Source organism: Oncorhynchus gorbuscha, linkage group LG01 (genome assembly GCF_021184085.1).
Source record: "Oncorhynchus gorbuscha isolate QuinsamMale2020 ecotype Even-year linkage group LG01, OgorEven_v1.0, whole genome shotgun sequence".
NCBI classification, from domain to species: Eukaryota; Metazoa; Chordata; class Actinopteri; order Salmoniformes; family Salmonidae; genus Oncorhynchus; species Oncorhynchus gorbuscha.
This window is the reverse complement of record NC_060173.1, coordinates 1,873,567-1,889,450: the sequence shown is the minus strand read 5'-3', so window position 1 is coordinate 1,889,450 and position 15,884 is coordinate 1,873,567. Positions and strand designations below refer to the sequence as shown.

Genomic DNA, 15,884 nt, shown 5'->3' with positions numbered 1-15,884 from the left:
AGTGACTGGTTATAGTAGTGGTAGTGTCTGGTTATAGTAGTGGTAGTGACTGGTTATAGTAGTGGTAGTGTCTGGTTATAGTAATGGTAGTGACTGGTTATAGTAGTGGGAGTGACTGGTTATAGTAGTGGTAGTGACTGGTTATAGTAGTGGTAGTGACTGGTTATAGTAGTGGTAGTGACTGGTTATAGTAATGGTAGTGACTGGTTACAGTAATGGTAGTGACTGGTTATAGTAATGATAGTGTCTGGTTATAGTAGTGGTAGTGGTAGTGACTGGTTATAGTAGTGGGAGTGACTGGTTATAGTAGTGGTAGTGACTGGTTATAGTAGTGGTAGTGACTGGTTATAGTTATAGTAGTGGTAGTGTCTGGTTATAGTAGTGGTAGTGACTGGTTATAGTAGTGGTAGTATCTGGTTATAGTAGTGGTAGTATCTGGTTATAGTAGTGGTAGTGACTGGTTATAGTAGTGGTAGTGACTGGTTATAGTAGTGGGAGTGACTGGTTATAGTAGTGGGAGTGACTGGTTATAGTAGTGGTAGTGACCGGTTATAGTAGTGGTAGTGACTGGTTATAGTAGTGGTAGTGACTGGTTATAGTAGTGGTAGTGACCGGTTATAGTAGTGGTAGTGACTGGTTATAGTAGTGGTAGTGACTGGTTATAGTAGTGGTAGTGACTGGTTATAGTAGTGGTAGTGACTGGTTATAGTAGTGGTAGTGTCTGCAGTAGTAATGGTGGTGACTGGTTATAGTAGTGGTAGTGACTGGTTATAGTAGTGGTAGTGGTAGTGACTGGTTATAGTAATGGTAGTGACTGGTTATAGTAGTGGTAGTGACTGGTTATAGTAGTGGTAGTGACTGGTTATAGTAGTGGTAGTGTCTGGTTATAGTAGTGGTAGTGTCTGGTTATAGTAGTGGTAGTGTCTGGTTATAGTAATGGTAGTGACTGGTTATAGTAGTGGTAGTGTGTACAGTAGTAATGGTGGTGACTGGTTATAGTTGAAAAAGTAGGTAGATGAAAAGATCGATTGACAGGATAGGGTATCCTGAGCATTCGAAATTTCGTTTGGTGTCTCTATCTTGAACCGTTGGTGGGTATTATATGCAAATGTAGAACATTTAAATAATTATAATTTATAGTGCGGACCAGAGCAGTTAGTTGTGGTCAGTAGTTGTGTGATTGGGTTGCAGGCTCTTTGGGACCTACAGTATGGATGTGGTCAGTAGTTGTGTGATTGGGTTGCAGGCTCTTTGGGACCTACAGTATGGATGTGGTCAGTAGTTGTGTGATTGGGTTGCAGGCTCTTTGGGACCTACAGTATGGATGTGGTCAGTAGTTGTGTGATTGGGTTGCAGGCTCTTTGGGACCTACAGTATGGATGTGGTCAGTAGTTGTGTGATTGGGTTGCAGGCTCTTTGGGACCTACAGTATGGATGTGGTCAGTAGTTGTGTGATTGGGTTGCAGGCTCTTTGGGACCTACAGTATGGATGTGGTCAGTAGTTGTGTGATTGGGTTGCAGGCTCTTTGGGCCCTACAGTATGGATGTGGTCAGTAGTTGTCATCAGTAGTCTTGTGGTCAATAGTTGTGTGCTATTTTATATAGTTATACTTGATAAAGATGTTAAATCATGTGAATTTAGGATAGCCTGAGTGTTTTAAAGTTAGTCTTTTAGCTTAATTGTCCAAGGAGCAGGATCTTTTTGAACAGCTGCCTCTGTATTCCCATGGGTCTCATTGAAACCCATGCTAATTTGAAATGGCTACAGTTCCTAAAGTATAGGCAGATTGCTTATCAAGGGAGTTTTCATACTAAGTTGGGCCAGTCTGAACATCTGGTTTGGAGTTGAAAGCTTAAACAGTGAAAGAGGAGATGGGTCTAGAAGTTTTCATCCTAAGTTGGGCCAGTCTGAACATCTGGTTTGGAGTTGAAGCCTTAAACAGTGAAAGAGGAGATGGGTCTAGGAGTTTTCATTTCTTTATCAAGTCTAACGGACCTTTTTCTCTTTCGTTGAAACGCTGGGAGCTCATCTAAATATTATATTACAGTTCAAAATGTATAAATGCTATCAAAAACATGTTCTCAAGCAATCTAAGCTAGGGCAGTCTGCACATTCGCAAGTTGTTTTCATGTTTATAGCTTTAATTGTTTAAGCTCTAGAGCGGACAGAATAATAATAATAATAATATAGAGTTGTGCTTTGCCTTCAGCAAGCTCAACCTAATAATTAATAACACAATGTGGGTTGAACTGCTCCTTAGTCACTTAGGGGTGAATCCTAACTTCCACTTGAGTTCAATTTTCACTTAGTCATGCACTGATGTTAATGGGAGACTAAGTGAAAATTCAACTTGAAAAAAGGGGGAAACTGCATACCCCTGCAATAAGGACAAATACTAGTTAATAGTTTTTATATTTTTATCAAACGCTACAGTCAAACGAACACAAGTGTATCCTGACCGTCCATTTGATCAGCATTTGATCTTCGTGATTGAGTTCTTTAGTTGAAGTGTTGTGTTCTCAACTGTGATTGGACAGCGTACACTATGTTCACTGAGAACTGATGATAAAACGGTTGTACAGAAATATGTTCATGACATATGGCCATTAGCCACTTTACAGTAATCATTCATAGAGAACATATAGCTCAATTTGCCTTTCGATGGGGTATATTTAAAATACAATTTTGTTAAATTTGAATAATAGAACGTGTGGCCAAAATCCTAGTGATTTCACTTTATCCCAAACAATAACGTTTAACATAATTTCCAATTACATGACTGCAATTAATCTTCCAGCGTACCCTAACCCAAAGTAAAGTTACCATTAAGCTAAACTATCAGATTTATCTAAAACAGACGTCCACAAAACTAAGAAGTATATTGGATTTCTTCCTCCTCACCCTTTGACAAAACAAACAACAGGAAATCATGTACAACAGTGTAATAAAGCTATCACTGTATCCTCATCTGTCTAAGGAGACATGTTCACTGTACAAAACCGGTGGAGTGGTGACCTTTGAACTGTGACTGTGTCTTGAAGTACAGTCCTGTCTGTCCTCACCCTGGGATTGTTAGTCTTGTCTACCAGCCAGCTCTCGCTCGGTCGGTAGTAAGTAGCCCGGGGACGAGGTAATGGGCTGGTGCCTGTTTCTGTGGCACATCTTCTGAACACAGTAGCCAGGCAACAAACTGTATCCGAGTCTGTGATCAGTTTAGTTAGGACATTCAGATGTGTGTTCAGTTATGTGTTCAGCAGTCTGCACATTCAGAAGTGCAGTCTGGCTCTCCTATGTGACTGAGGTCGGGGCTTCACATAGTGTCCTCAACTCCCAGGCACCGTGCCTCGTAACCTCACACAAACCCAGGCTTCATGGAGGACCGACGACATTTGGGGCAGCCCCTGGAACCATTGTTCTGTAGACACCTGAGAGGATAGAAGAAGTAGAGACTCTGAGAACTGACTCATGTCAAATCCTAACAGTTCCCCCCTGTTTCCATCCCTGGACATAAAACATGTAGAATATGTTAAAACCTCTTAAGGATACGACCATTTTTGTTCCATTTTTCATCTAAAATGACATTTCCAAATCTAACTGCCTGTAGCTCAGGACCTGAAGCAAGGATATGCATTGTCTTGATACCAATTGAAAGGAAACAAGTTTGAAGTTTGTGGAAATGTGAAATGAATGTCAGAGAATACATCACAATAGATCTGGAAAAAGATCATACAAAGAGAGAAAAAAAATGATTTTTTTTTGTACCATCTTTGAAATGCAAGACAAAGGCCAAAATGTATTATTCCAGCCCAGCTGCAATTTAGATGTTGGCCACTAGTTGGCAGCAGTGTATGTGCAAAGTTTTAGACTGATTCAATGAACCATTGCAGTTCTGTTCAAAATGTTCTATCAGGACTGCCCAAATATGCCTAATTGGTTTATTAATACATTTTCAAGTTCAAAATTGTGCACTCTCCTCAAACAATAGCATGGTATTATTTCACTGTAATAGCTACTGTAAATTGTACAGTAATATAATAATATAATATATAATAATATAATATACAGTGCAGTTAGATGAACAAGAATTTAAGAATTTAAGCTTTCTGCCAATATCAGATATGTCTATGTCCTGGGAAATGTTCTTGTTACTTACAACCTCATGCTAATCACATTAGCTTACGTTAGCTCAACCGTCCCGTGGGTGGGACACCGATCCTGTAGAGGTTTTTAATCAAGGAAAAAGTCCCTACTGGAGGTGGAAGATGTGAGAGCAGGGCAGAGCCACATGTAGTAATAATATGTAGACTACATAACATGTAGATGGGTGATCGTTAGAGCACCTACTGGAGGTGGAAGATGTGAGAGCAGGGCAGAGCCTGCAGCTGTTGGTTCTTCTCTCCTATGGACTCGCCACACATTCCACAGTACAGCTCCAGCTCCTCCACACACTGCAGGAACTTCACAACCTGCTCCCTCAGCTCCTCCTGCCTCTCCTTACTGCGGTAGATCCCCTCACTGAGACAGTGCACCTTCAGGCTACACAGCTAACACAGAGAGAGAGAGGTATGTAAGGGTTAGAATCAACACACAGACTGAACGTAGCTGACTTACTGCAGTCGATTCCCTCATTCAGGCTACACAGCTAATGGGACAAGAACTGGAATTTAGCACAAAGCTAAAGTGTGACGTGCATCTGACTGTTGCATGATTGTTTTGTGTTTTGTGAAAGTAAAAAGGCAGCATATTTTCATGGTATTTATTCAGAACTATGTGCACTGTACCTTGGTTCCTAAAGCTTCTGACAACTCCTGAGCTCGCTGCAGAGCATCCAGAGCCTTGTCCAATTCTTTCTGCTGGAGCCAACACTTCCCTACCCCCAGGTACACCTGGGTCTGTCCAAGACGGTTCCCAATCTCTGTCATTATACACATGGAGGACTCATAGCGAGGCAATGCTTTCTGGAGGAGAGGAGAGAACAGGAGAGGAGGGAAGAGAGGAGAGGAGAGGAGAGAACAGGAGATGAGATGAGGAGGGAACAGGAGATGAGGGGAGGAGAGAACAGGAGATGAGAAGAGGAGAGAACAGGAGATGAGATGAGGAGGGAACAGGAGATGAGAAGAGGAGAGAACAGGAGATGAGAAGAGGAGAGAACAGGAGATGAGATGAGGAGGGAACAGGAGATGAGAAGAGGAGAGAACAGGAGATGAGATGAGGAGGGAACAGGAGATGAGATGAGGAGGGAACAGGAGATGAGATGAGGAGGGAACAGGAGATGAGGGGAGGAGAGGAGAGAACAGGAGATGAGGGGAGGAGAGGAGATGAGGGGAGGAGAGGAGAGAACAGGAGATGAGGGGAGGAGAGGAGAGGAGGGGAGGAGAGGAGAGAACAGGAGAGGAGGGAAGAGAGGAGAGAACAGGAGATGAGGGGAGGAGAGGAGATGAGGGGAGGAGAGAACAGGAGAGGAGGGAAGAGAGGAAAGAACAGGAGATGAGGGGAGGAGAGGAGATGAGGGGAGGAGAGAACAGGAGATGAGGGGAGGAGAGGAGATGAGGGGAGGAGAGGAGAGAACAGGAGATGAGGGGAGGAGAGGAGAGAACAGGAGATGAGGGGAGGAGAGGAGATGAGGGGAGGAGAGAACAGGAGATGAGGGGAGGAGAGGAGATGAGGGGAGGAGAGAACAGGAGATGAGGGGAGGAGAGAACAGGAGATGAGGGGAGGAGAGGAGATGAGGGGAGGAGAGAACAGGAGATGAGGGGAGGAGAGGAGATGAGGGGAGGAGAGGAGATGAGGGGAGGAGAGGAGAGGAGAGGAGGGGAGGAGAGAACAGGAGATGAGGGGAGGAGAGAACAGGAGATGAGATGAGGAGGGAACAGGAGATGAGAAGAGGAGAGAACAGGAGATGAGAAGAGGAGGGAACAGGAGATGAGATGAGGAGGGAACAGGAGATGAGATGAGGAGAGAACAGGAGATGAGGGGAGGAGAGGAGAGAACAGGAGATGAGGGGAGGAGAGGAGAGAACAGGAGATGAGGGGAGGAGAGAACAGGAGATGAGGGGAGGAGAGGAGAGAACAGGAGATGAGGGGAGGAGAGGAGAGAACAGGAGATGAGGAGAGGAGGGGAGAGAACAGGAGATGAGATGAGGAGGGAACAGGAGATGAGGGGAGGAGAGGAGAGAACAGGAGATGAGGGGAGGAGAGAACAGGAGATGAGGAGAGGAGAGGAGAGAACAGGAGATGAGGGGAGGAGAGAACAGGAGATGAGGGGAGGAGAGAACAGGAGATGAGGGGAGGAGAGGAGAGAACAGGAGATGAGATGAGGAGAGAACAGGAGATGAGGGGAGGAGAGGAGAGAACAGGAGATGAGGGGAGGAGAGGAGATGAGGGGAGGAGAGAACAGGAGATGAGGGGAGGAGAGAACAGGAGATGAGGGGAGGAGAGGAGAGAACAGGAGATGAGATGAGGAGAGAACAGGAGATGAGGGGAGGAGAGGAGAGAACAGGAGATGAGGGGAGGAGAGGAGAGAACAGGAGAGGAGGAGAGGAGAGGAGAGAACAGGAGATGAGGGGAGGAGAGGAGATGAGGGGAGGAGAGAACAGGAGATGAGGGGAGGAGAGGAGATGAGGGGAGGAGAGGAGATGAGGGGAGGAGAGAACAGGAGATGAGGGGAGGAGAGGAGATGAGGGGAGGAGAGGAGATGAGGGGAGAGGAGGGGAGGAGAGAACAGGAGATGAGGGAGGAGAGAACAGGAGATGAGGGGAGGAGAGAACAGGAGATGAGGGGAGGAGAGGAGATGAGGGGAGGAGAGGAGATGAGGGGAGGAGAGAACAGGAGATGAGGGGAGGAGAGGAGAGAACAGGAGATGAGGGAGGAGAGGAGATGAGGGGAGGAGAGAACAGGAGATGAGGGGAGGAGAGGAGAGAACAGGAGATGAGGGGAGGAGAGGAGATGAGGGGAGGAGAGAACAGGAGATGAGGGGAGGAGAGGAGAGAACAGGAGATGAGGGGAGGAGAGGAGATGAGGGGAGGAGAGGAGAGGAGATGAGGGGAGGAGAGAACAGGAGATGAGGGGAGGAGAGGAGAGAACAGGAGATGAGGAGAGGAGGGAGAGAACAGGAGATGAGATGAGGAGGGAACAGGAGATGAGGGGAGGAGAGGAGAGAACAGGAGATGAGGGGAGGAGAGAACAGGAGATGAGGAGATGAGGAGAGAACAGGAGATGAGGAGGAGAGGAACAGGAGATGGGGAGGAGAGGAGAGAACAGGAGATGAGATGAGGAGAGGAGAACAGGAGATGAGGAGGGAGGAGAGAACAGGAGATGAGGAGAGGAGGGAACAGGAGATGAGATGAGGAGAGAACAGGAGATGAGGGGAGGAGAGAACAGGAGATGAGGGGAGGAGAGGAGAGAACAGGAGATGAGATGAGGAGAGGAGAGAACAGGAGATGAGGGGAGGAGAGAACAGGAGATGAGGGGAGGAGAGGAGATGAGGGGAGGAGAGGAGATGAGGGGAGGAGAGGAGAGAACAGGAGAGGAGAGGAGGGGAGGAGAGAACAGGAGAGGAGAGGAGGGGAGGAGAGAACAGGAGATGAGGGGAGGAGAGGAGAGAACAGGAGAGGAGAGGAGGGGAGGAGATGAGGGGAGGAGAGGAGATGAGGGGAGGAGAGAACAGGAGATGAGGGGAGGAGAGGAGAGAACAGGAGAGGAGAGGAGGAGATGAGGGGAGGAGAGGAGAGAACAGGAGAGGAGAGAACAGGAGATGAGGGGAGGAGAGAACAGGAGATGAGGGGAGGAGAGGAGATGAGGGGAGGAGAGAACAGGAGATGAGGGGAGGAGAGAACAGGAGATGAGGGGAGGAGAGAACAGGAGATGAGGGGAGGAGAGGAGATGAGGGGAGGAGAGGAGAGAACAGGAGATGAGGGGAGGAGAGGAGATGAGGGGAGGAGAGAACAGGAGATGAGGGGAGGAGAGGAGAAGAGGAGAGGAGAGAACAGGAGATGAGGGGAGGAGAGAACAGGAGATGAGGGGAGGAGAGAACAGGAGATGAGGGGAGGAGAGGAGAGAACAGGAGATGAGGGGAGGAGAGAACAGGAGATGAGGGGAGGAGAGAACAGGAGATGAGGAGATGAGGGGAGGAGAGGAGATGAGGGGAGGAGAGGAGAGAACAGAGAGGAGAGGAGGGGAGGAGAGGAGAGAACAGGAGATGAGGGGAGGAGAGAACAGGAGATGAGAGGAGATGAGGGGAGGAGAGGAGATGAGGGGAGGAGAGAACAGGAGATGAGGGGAGGAGAGGAGAGAACAGGAGAGGAGAGGAGGGGAGGAGAGAACAGGAGATGAGGGGAGGAGAGAACAGGAGATGAGGGGAGGAGAGGAGATGAGGGGAGGAGAGGAGATGAGGGGAGGAGAGAACAGGAGATGAGGGGAGGAGAGAACAGGAGATGAGGGGAGGAGAGGAGATGAGGGGAGGAGAGGAGATGAGGGGAGGAGAGGAGAGAACAGGAGATGAGGGGAGGAGAGGAGAGAACAGGAGATGAGGGGAGGAGAGGAGATGAGGGGAGGAGAGAACAGGAGATGAGGGGAGGAGAGGAGAAGAGGAGAGGAGAGAACAGGAGATGAGGGGAGGAGAGGAGAGAACAGGAGATGAGGGGAGGAGAGGAGATGAGATGAGGAGAGAACAGGAGATGAGGGGAGGAGAGGAGAGAACAGGAGATGAGGGGAGGAGAGGAGATGAGATGAGGAGAGAACAGGAGATGAGGGGAGGAGAGGAGAGAACAGGAGATGAGGGGAGGAGAGGAGAGAACAGGAGATGAGGAGAGGAGAGGAGAGAACAGGAGATGAGGAGAGAGAACAGGAGATGAGATGAGGAGAGAACAGGAGATGAGATGAGGAGAGAACAGGAGATGAGGGGAGGAGAGAACAGGAGATGAGGGGAGGAGAGGAGAGAACAGGAGATGAGGGGAGGAGAGGAGATGAGATGAGGAGAGAACAGGAGATGAGGGGAGGAGAGGAGAGAACAGGAGATGAGGGGAGGAGAGGAGAGAACAGGAGATGAGGAGAGAACAGGAGATGAGATGAGGAGAGAACAGGAGATGAGGGGAGGAGAGAACAGGAGATGAGGGGAGGAGAGGAGATGAGGGGAGGAGAGAACAGGAGATGAGGGGAGGAGAGGAGAGAACAGGAGATGAGGGGAGGAGAGGAGAGAACAGGAGATGAGGAGAGGAGAGGAGAGAACAGGAGATGAGGGGAGGAGAGGAGAGAACAGGAGATGAGGGGAGGAGAGGAGAGGAGAGAACAGGAGATGAGATGAGGAGGGAACAGGAGATGAGATGAGGAGGGAACAGGAGATGAGGGGAGGAGAGGAGAGAACAGGAGATGAGGGGAGGGAGGAGAGAACAGGAGATGAGGAGAGGGAGGAGAGAACAGGAGATGAGGAGAGGGAGGAGAGAACAGGAGATGAGGAGAGGAGAGAACAGGAGATGAGATGAGGAGGGAGGAGAGAACAGGAGATGAGGGGAGGAGAGGAGAGAACAGGAGATGAGGGGAGGAGAGGAGAGAACAGGAGATGAGGGGAGGGAGGAGAGAACAGGAGATGAGGAGAGGGAGGAGAGAACAGGAGATGAGGAGAGGGAGGAGAGAACAGGGTGAGAGGAGAGAAAATAATATTAATCAAGCCCAGACTATATTGAAGGAATGTTGTGCTCTTCAGATTACGTCATGTATCTGTAACAGTGTAGCACGGACAGTATCTGATTACTTACATCAACGTCGTTCCGGTAGCGATGGATATCAGCGAAGTTCAGTAAGCACAGCGCCTGGAGAGGGCGGTCCCCGTGCTGCAGGGCTATCTTCATGGACTCCTGGAGGACGGGAACCACTTTAGTGTGACACACAACCTCTAAATAACACACACAACCTCTAAATAACACACACAACCTCTGAATAACACACACAACCTCTAAACAACACACACAACCTCTAAACAACACACAACCTCTAAACAACACACAACCTCTAAACAACACACACACAACCTCTAAATAACACGCACACAACCTCTAAACAACACACACACAACCTCTAAACAACGCACACACAACCTCTGAATAACACAGACAACCTCTAAACAACACACACAACCTCTAAACAACACACACAACCTCTAAACAACACACACAACCTCTAAACAACACACACACACAACCTCTAAACAACACACACACAACCTCTAAACAACGCACACACAACCTCTAAACAACACACACACAACCTCTAAATAACACACACAACCTCTAAATAACACACACAACCTCTAAATAACACACACAACCTCTAAACAACACACACAACCTCATACAAAACACACCACCTCTAAACAACACACACACAACCTCTAAATAACACACACAACCTCATACAAAACACACAACCTCTAAACAACACACACACAACTCTGAACAACACACACACAGACAACCTCTAAACAACACACACACAACCTCTAAATAACACACACACAACCTCTGAACAACACACACACAACCTCTAAACAACACACACACAACCCCTAAACAACACACACACAACCTCTGAACAACGCACACACAACCTCTAAACAACACACACACAACCTCTAAATAACACACACAACCTCTAAATAACACACACAACTTCTAAATAAAACACACAACCTCATACAAAACACACAACCTCTAAACAACACACACACAACCTCTAAATAACACACACAACCTCATACAAAACACACAACCTCTAAACAACACACACACAACCTCTGAACAACACACACACAACCTCTGAACAACACACACACACACAACCTCTAATCAACACACACACAACTTCTAAACAACACACACACAACCTCTGAACACACACAACTTGTAAACAACACACACAACCTCTAAATAACACACACAACCTCATACAAAACACACAACCTCTAAACAACACACACACAACCTCTGAACAACACACACACAGACAACCTCTAAACAACACACACACAACCTCTAAATAACACACACACAACCTCTGAACAACACACACACAACCTCTGAACAACACACACACACACAACCTCTAAACAACACACACACAACCTCTGAACAACGCACACACAACCTCTAAACAACACACACACAACCTCTAAATAACACACACAACCTCTAAATAACACACACAACTTCTAAATAAAACACACAACCTCATACAAAACACACAACCTCTAAACAACACACACACAACCTCTAAATAACACACACAACCTCATACAAAACACACAACCTCTAAACAACACACACACAACCTCTGAACAACACACACACCACCTCTAAACAACACACACACAACCTCTAAATAACACACACAACCTCATACAAAACACACCACCTCTAAACAACACACACAACTTGTAAACAACACACACAACCTCTAAACAACACACACACAACCTCTAAACAACACACACAACCTCTAAACAACACACACACAACCTCTAAACAACACACACACAACCTCTGAATAACACACACAACTGAACAACAACCACAGACAACCACTAAACAACACACACACAACCTCTAAATAACACACACACAACCTCTGAACAACACACACACAACCTCTGAACAACACACACACACACAACCTCTAAACAACACACACACAACCTCTGAACAACGCACACACAACCTCTAAACAACACACACACAACCTCTAAATAACACACACAACCTCTAAATAACACACACAACTTCTAAATAAAACACACAACCTCATACAAAACACACAACCTCTAAATAACACACACAACTTCTAAATAAAACACACAACCTCATACAAAACACACAACCTCTAAATAACACACACACAACCTCTGAACAACACACACAACCTCATACAAAACACACACAACCTCTAAAGAACACACACACAACCTCTGAACAACACACACAACTTGTAAACAACACACACTCACACAACCTCTGAACAACACACACACAACCTCTAAATAACACACACAACTTGTAAACATACACACACAACCTCTGAACAACACACACAACCTCTGAACAACACACACACAACCTCTAAATAACACACACAACCTCTGAACAACACACACACACACAACCTCTAAACAACACACACACAACCTCTAAACAACACACACACAACCTCTGAACAACACACACAAGTTGTAAACAACACACACACAACCTCTAAACAACACACACCAACCTCTAAACAACACACACAACCTCTAAACAACACACACACACAACCTCTAAACAACACACACACAACCTCTGAACAACACACACACAACTCTGAACAACACACACAACCTCTAAACAACACACACACAACCTCTAAACAACACGCACAACCTCTAAACAACACACACAACCTCTAAATAACACACACAACCTCTAAATAACACACACAACCTCTAAACAACACACACACACACAACCTCTGAACAACACACACACAACTTCTAAATAACACACAAAACTTGTAAACACACACACACAACCTCTGAACAACATACACAAGGTGTAAACAACACACACACAACCTCTGAACAACACACACACAACCTCTGAACAACACACACAACCTCTAAACAACACACACACAACCTCTAAACAACACACACACAACCTCTAAACAACACACACACAACCTCTGAACAACACACACACACACAACCTCTAAACAACACACACACAACCTCTGAACAACACACACACACAACCTCTAAATAACACACAACCTCTAAACAACACACACAACTTGTAAACAACACACACACACAACCTCTGAACAACACACACACAACCTCTAAACAACACACACACAACCTAACATTAAGGACATTAACATTAAGGACATGAACATTAAGTACATGAACATTAAGGACATTAACACTAAGGACATTAACATTAAGGACATTAACATTAAGGACATTAACATTAAGTACATGAACATTAAGGACATTAACACTAAGGACATTAACATTAAGGACATTAACACTAAGAACATTAACATTACGGACATTAACATTAAGGACATTAACATTAAGGACATTAACATTAAGGACATTAACACTAAGGACATTAACATTAAGGACATTAACATTAAGGACATTAACATTAAGGACATTAACATTACGGACATTAACATGGACCAGGCATTTGAGCTGTTGCTGGCTACAAGTAACATGGTGCTTGCCTACGGAGCTGTGAGGGGAACGGCACCTCAGTACCTCCAGGCTCTGATCAGGCCCTACACCCAAACAAGGGCACTGCGTTCATCCACCTCTGGCCTGCTCGCCTCCCTACCACTGAGGAAGTACAGTTCCCGCTCAGCCCAGTCAAAACTGTTCGCTGCTCTGGCCCCCCAATGGTGGAACAAACTCCCTCACGACGCCAGGACAGCGGAGTCAATCACCACCTTCCGGAGACACCTGAAACCCCACCTCTTTAAGGAATACCTAGGATAGGATAAGTATTCCCTCTCACCCCCCTTTAAGATTTAGATGCACTATTGTAAAGTGACTGTTCCACTGGATGTCATAAGGTGAATGCACCAATTTGTAAGTCGCTCTGGATAAGAGTGTCTGCTAAATGACTTTAATGTAATGTAAATGTAAATGTAATGTAAATGTAATGTAAATGTATTGGTCATGTACACATGTTGTTGTGGTTGTTGTGGATGTAGTGAAATGTTTATGGTGTGTATAGACAGTAGTTATATAGGATGGTGTGTATAGACAGTATAGACAGTAGTTATATAGGATGGTGTGTATAGACAGTATAGACAGTAGTTATATAGGATGGTGTGTATAGACAGTAATTATATAGGGATGGTGTGTATAGACAGTAGTTATATAGGATGGTGTGTATAGACAGTAGTTATATAGGATGGTGTGTATAGACAGTAGTTATATAGGATGGTGTGTATAGACAGTAGTTATATAGGATGGTGTGTATAGACAGTAGTTATATAGGATGGTGTGTATAGACAGTAGTTATATAGGATGGTGTGTATAGACAGTAGTTATATAGGATGGTGTGTATAGACAGTAGTTATATAGGATGGTGTGTATAGACAGTAGTTATATAGGATGGTGTGTATAGACAGTAGTTATATAGGATGGTGTGTATAGACAGTATAGACAGTAGTTATATAGGATGGTGTGTATAGACAGTATAGACAGTAGTTATATAGGATGGTGTGTATAGACAGTAGTTATATAGGATGGTGTGTATAGACAGTATAGACAGTAGTTATATAGGATGGTGTGTATAGACAGTAGTTATATAGGATGGTGTGTATAGACAGTAGTTATATAGGATGGTGTGTATAGACAGTAGTTATATAGGAGTATAGACAGTAGTTATATAGGATGGTGTGTATAGACAGTATAGACAGTAGTTATATAGGATGGTGTGTATAGACAGTAGTTATATAGGATGGTGTATAGACAGTAGTTATATAGGATGGTGTGTATAGACAGTAGTTATATAGGATGGTGTTTATAGACAGTAGTTATATAGGATGGTGTGTATAGACAGTAGTTATATAGGATGGTGTGTATAGACAGTATAGACAGTAGTTATATAGGATGGTGTGTATAGACAGTAGTTATATAGGATGGTGTGTATAGACAGTAGTTATATAGGATGGTGTGTATAGACAGTAGTTATATAGGATGGTGTGTATAGACAGTAGTTATATAGGATGGTGTGTATAGACAGTATAGACAGTAGTTATATAGGATGGTGTGTATAGACAGTAGTTATATAGGATGGTGTGTATAGACAGTAGTTATATAGGATGGTGTGTATAGACAGTAGTTATATAGGATGGTGTGTATAGACAGTATAGTAGTTATATAGGAGTATAGACAGTAGTTATATAGGATGGTGTGTATAGACAGTAGTTATATAGGATGGTGTGTATAGACAGTAGTTATATAGGAGTATAGACAGTAGTTATATAGGATGGTGTGTATAGACAGTATAGACAGTAGTTATATAGGATGGTGTGTATAGACAGTAGTTATATAGGATGGTGTGTATAGACAGTATAGACAGTAGTTATATAGGATGGTGTGTATAGACAGTAGTTATATAGGATGGTGTGTATAGACAGTAGTTATATAGGATGGTGTGTATAGACAGTATAGACAGTAGTTATATAGGATGGTGTGTATAGACAGTATAGACAGTAGTTATATAGGATGGTGTGTATAGACAGTATAGACAGTAGTTATATAGGATGGTGTGTATAGACAGTAGTTATATAGGATGGTGTTTATAGACAGTAGTTATATAGGATGGTGTGTATAGACAGTAGTTATATAGGATGGTGTGTATAGACAGTATAGACAGTAGTTATATAGGATGGTGTGTATAGACAATAGTTATATAGGATGGTGTGTATAGACAGTATAGACAGTAGTTATATAGGATGGTGTGTATAGACAGTAGTTATATAGGATGGTGTGTATAGACAGTAGTTATATAGGATGGTGTGTATAGACAGTAGTTATATAGGATGGTGTGTATAGACAGTATAGACAGTAGTTATATAGGATGGTGTGTATAGACAGTAGTTATATAGGATGGTGTGTATAGACAGTATAGACAGTAGTTATATAGGATGGTGTGTATAGACAATAGTTATATAGGATGGTGTGTATAGACAGTAGTTATATAGGATGGTGTGTATAGACAGTAGTTATATAGGATGGTGTGTATAGACAGTATAGACAGTAGTTATATAGGATGGTGTGTATAGACAGTAGTTATATAGGATGGTGTGTATAGACAGTAGTTATATAGGATGGTGTGTATAGA

At 44.5% G+C, this 15,884-nt stretch overlaps 1 protein-coding gene across 1 annotated transcript in view; it reads right to left on the bottom strand.

The window, feature by feature from the left end:
- Positions 1-908: 908 nt before the first annotated feature.
- rapsn (receptor-associated protein of the synapse, 43kD) overlaps positions 909-15,884 on the bottom strand; it is a 35,154-nt gene continuing 20,178 nt past the window's right edge. The window contains exons 5-8 of the mRNA XM_046297135.1: positions 9,753-9,851; positions 4,783-4,959; positions 4,346-4,545; positions 909-3,426 (exon numbers count right to left, since the gene is read on the bottom strand). Of these exons, the coding sequence (XP_046153091.1) occupies positions 3,354-3,426; positions 4,346-4,545; positions 4,783-4,959; positions 9,753-9,851 (549 nt within the window). The 3' untranslated portion in view covers positions 909-3,353. The remainder of the gene's footprint in view (positions 3,427-4,345; positions 4,546-4,782; positions 4,960-9,752; positions 9,852-15,884) is intronic.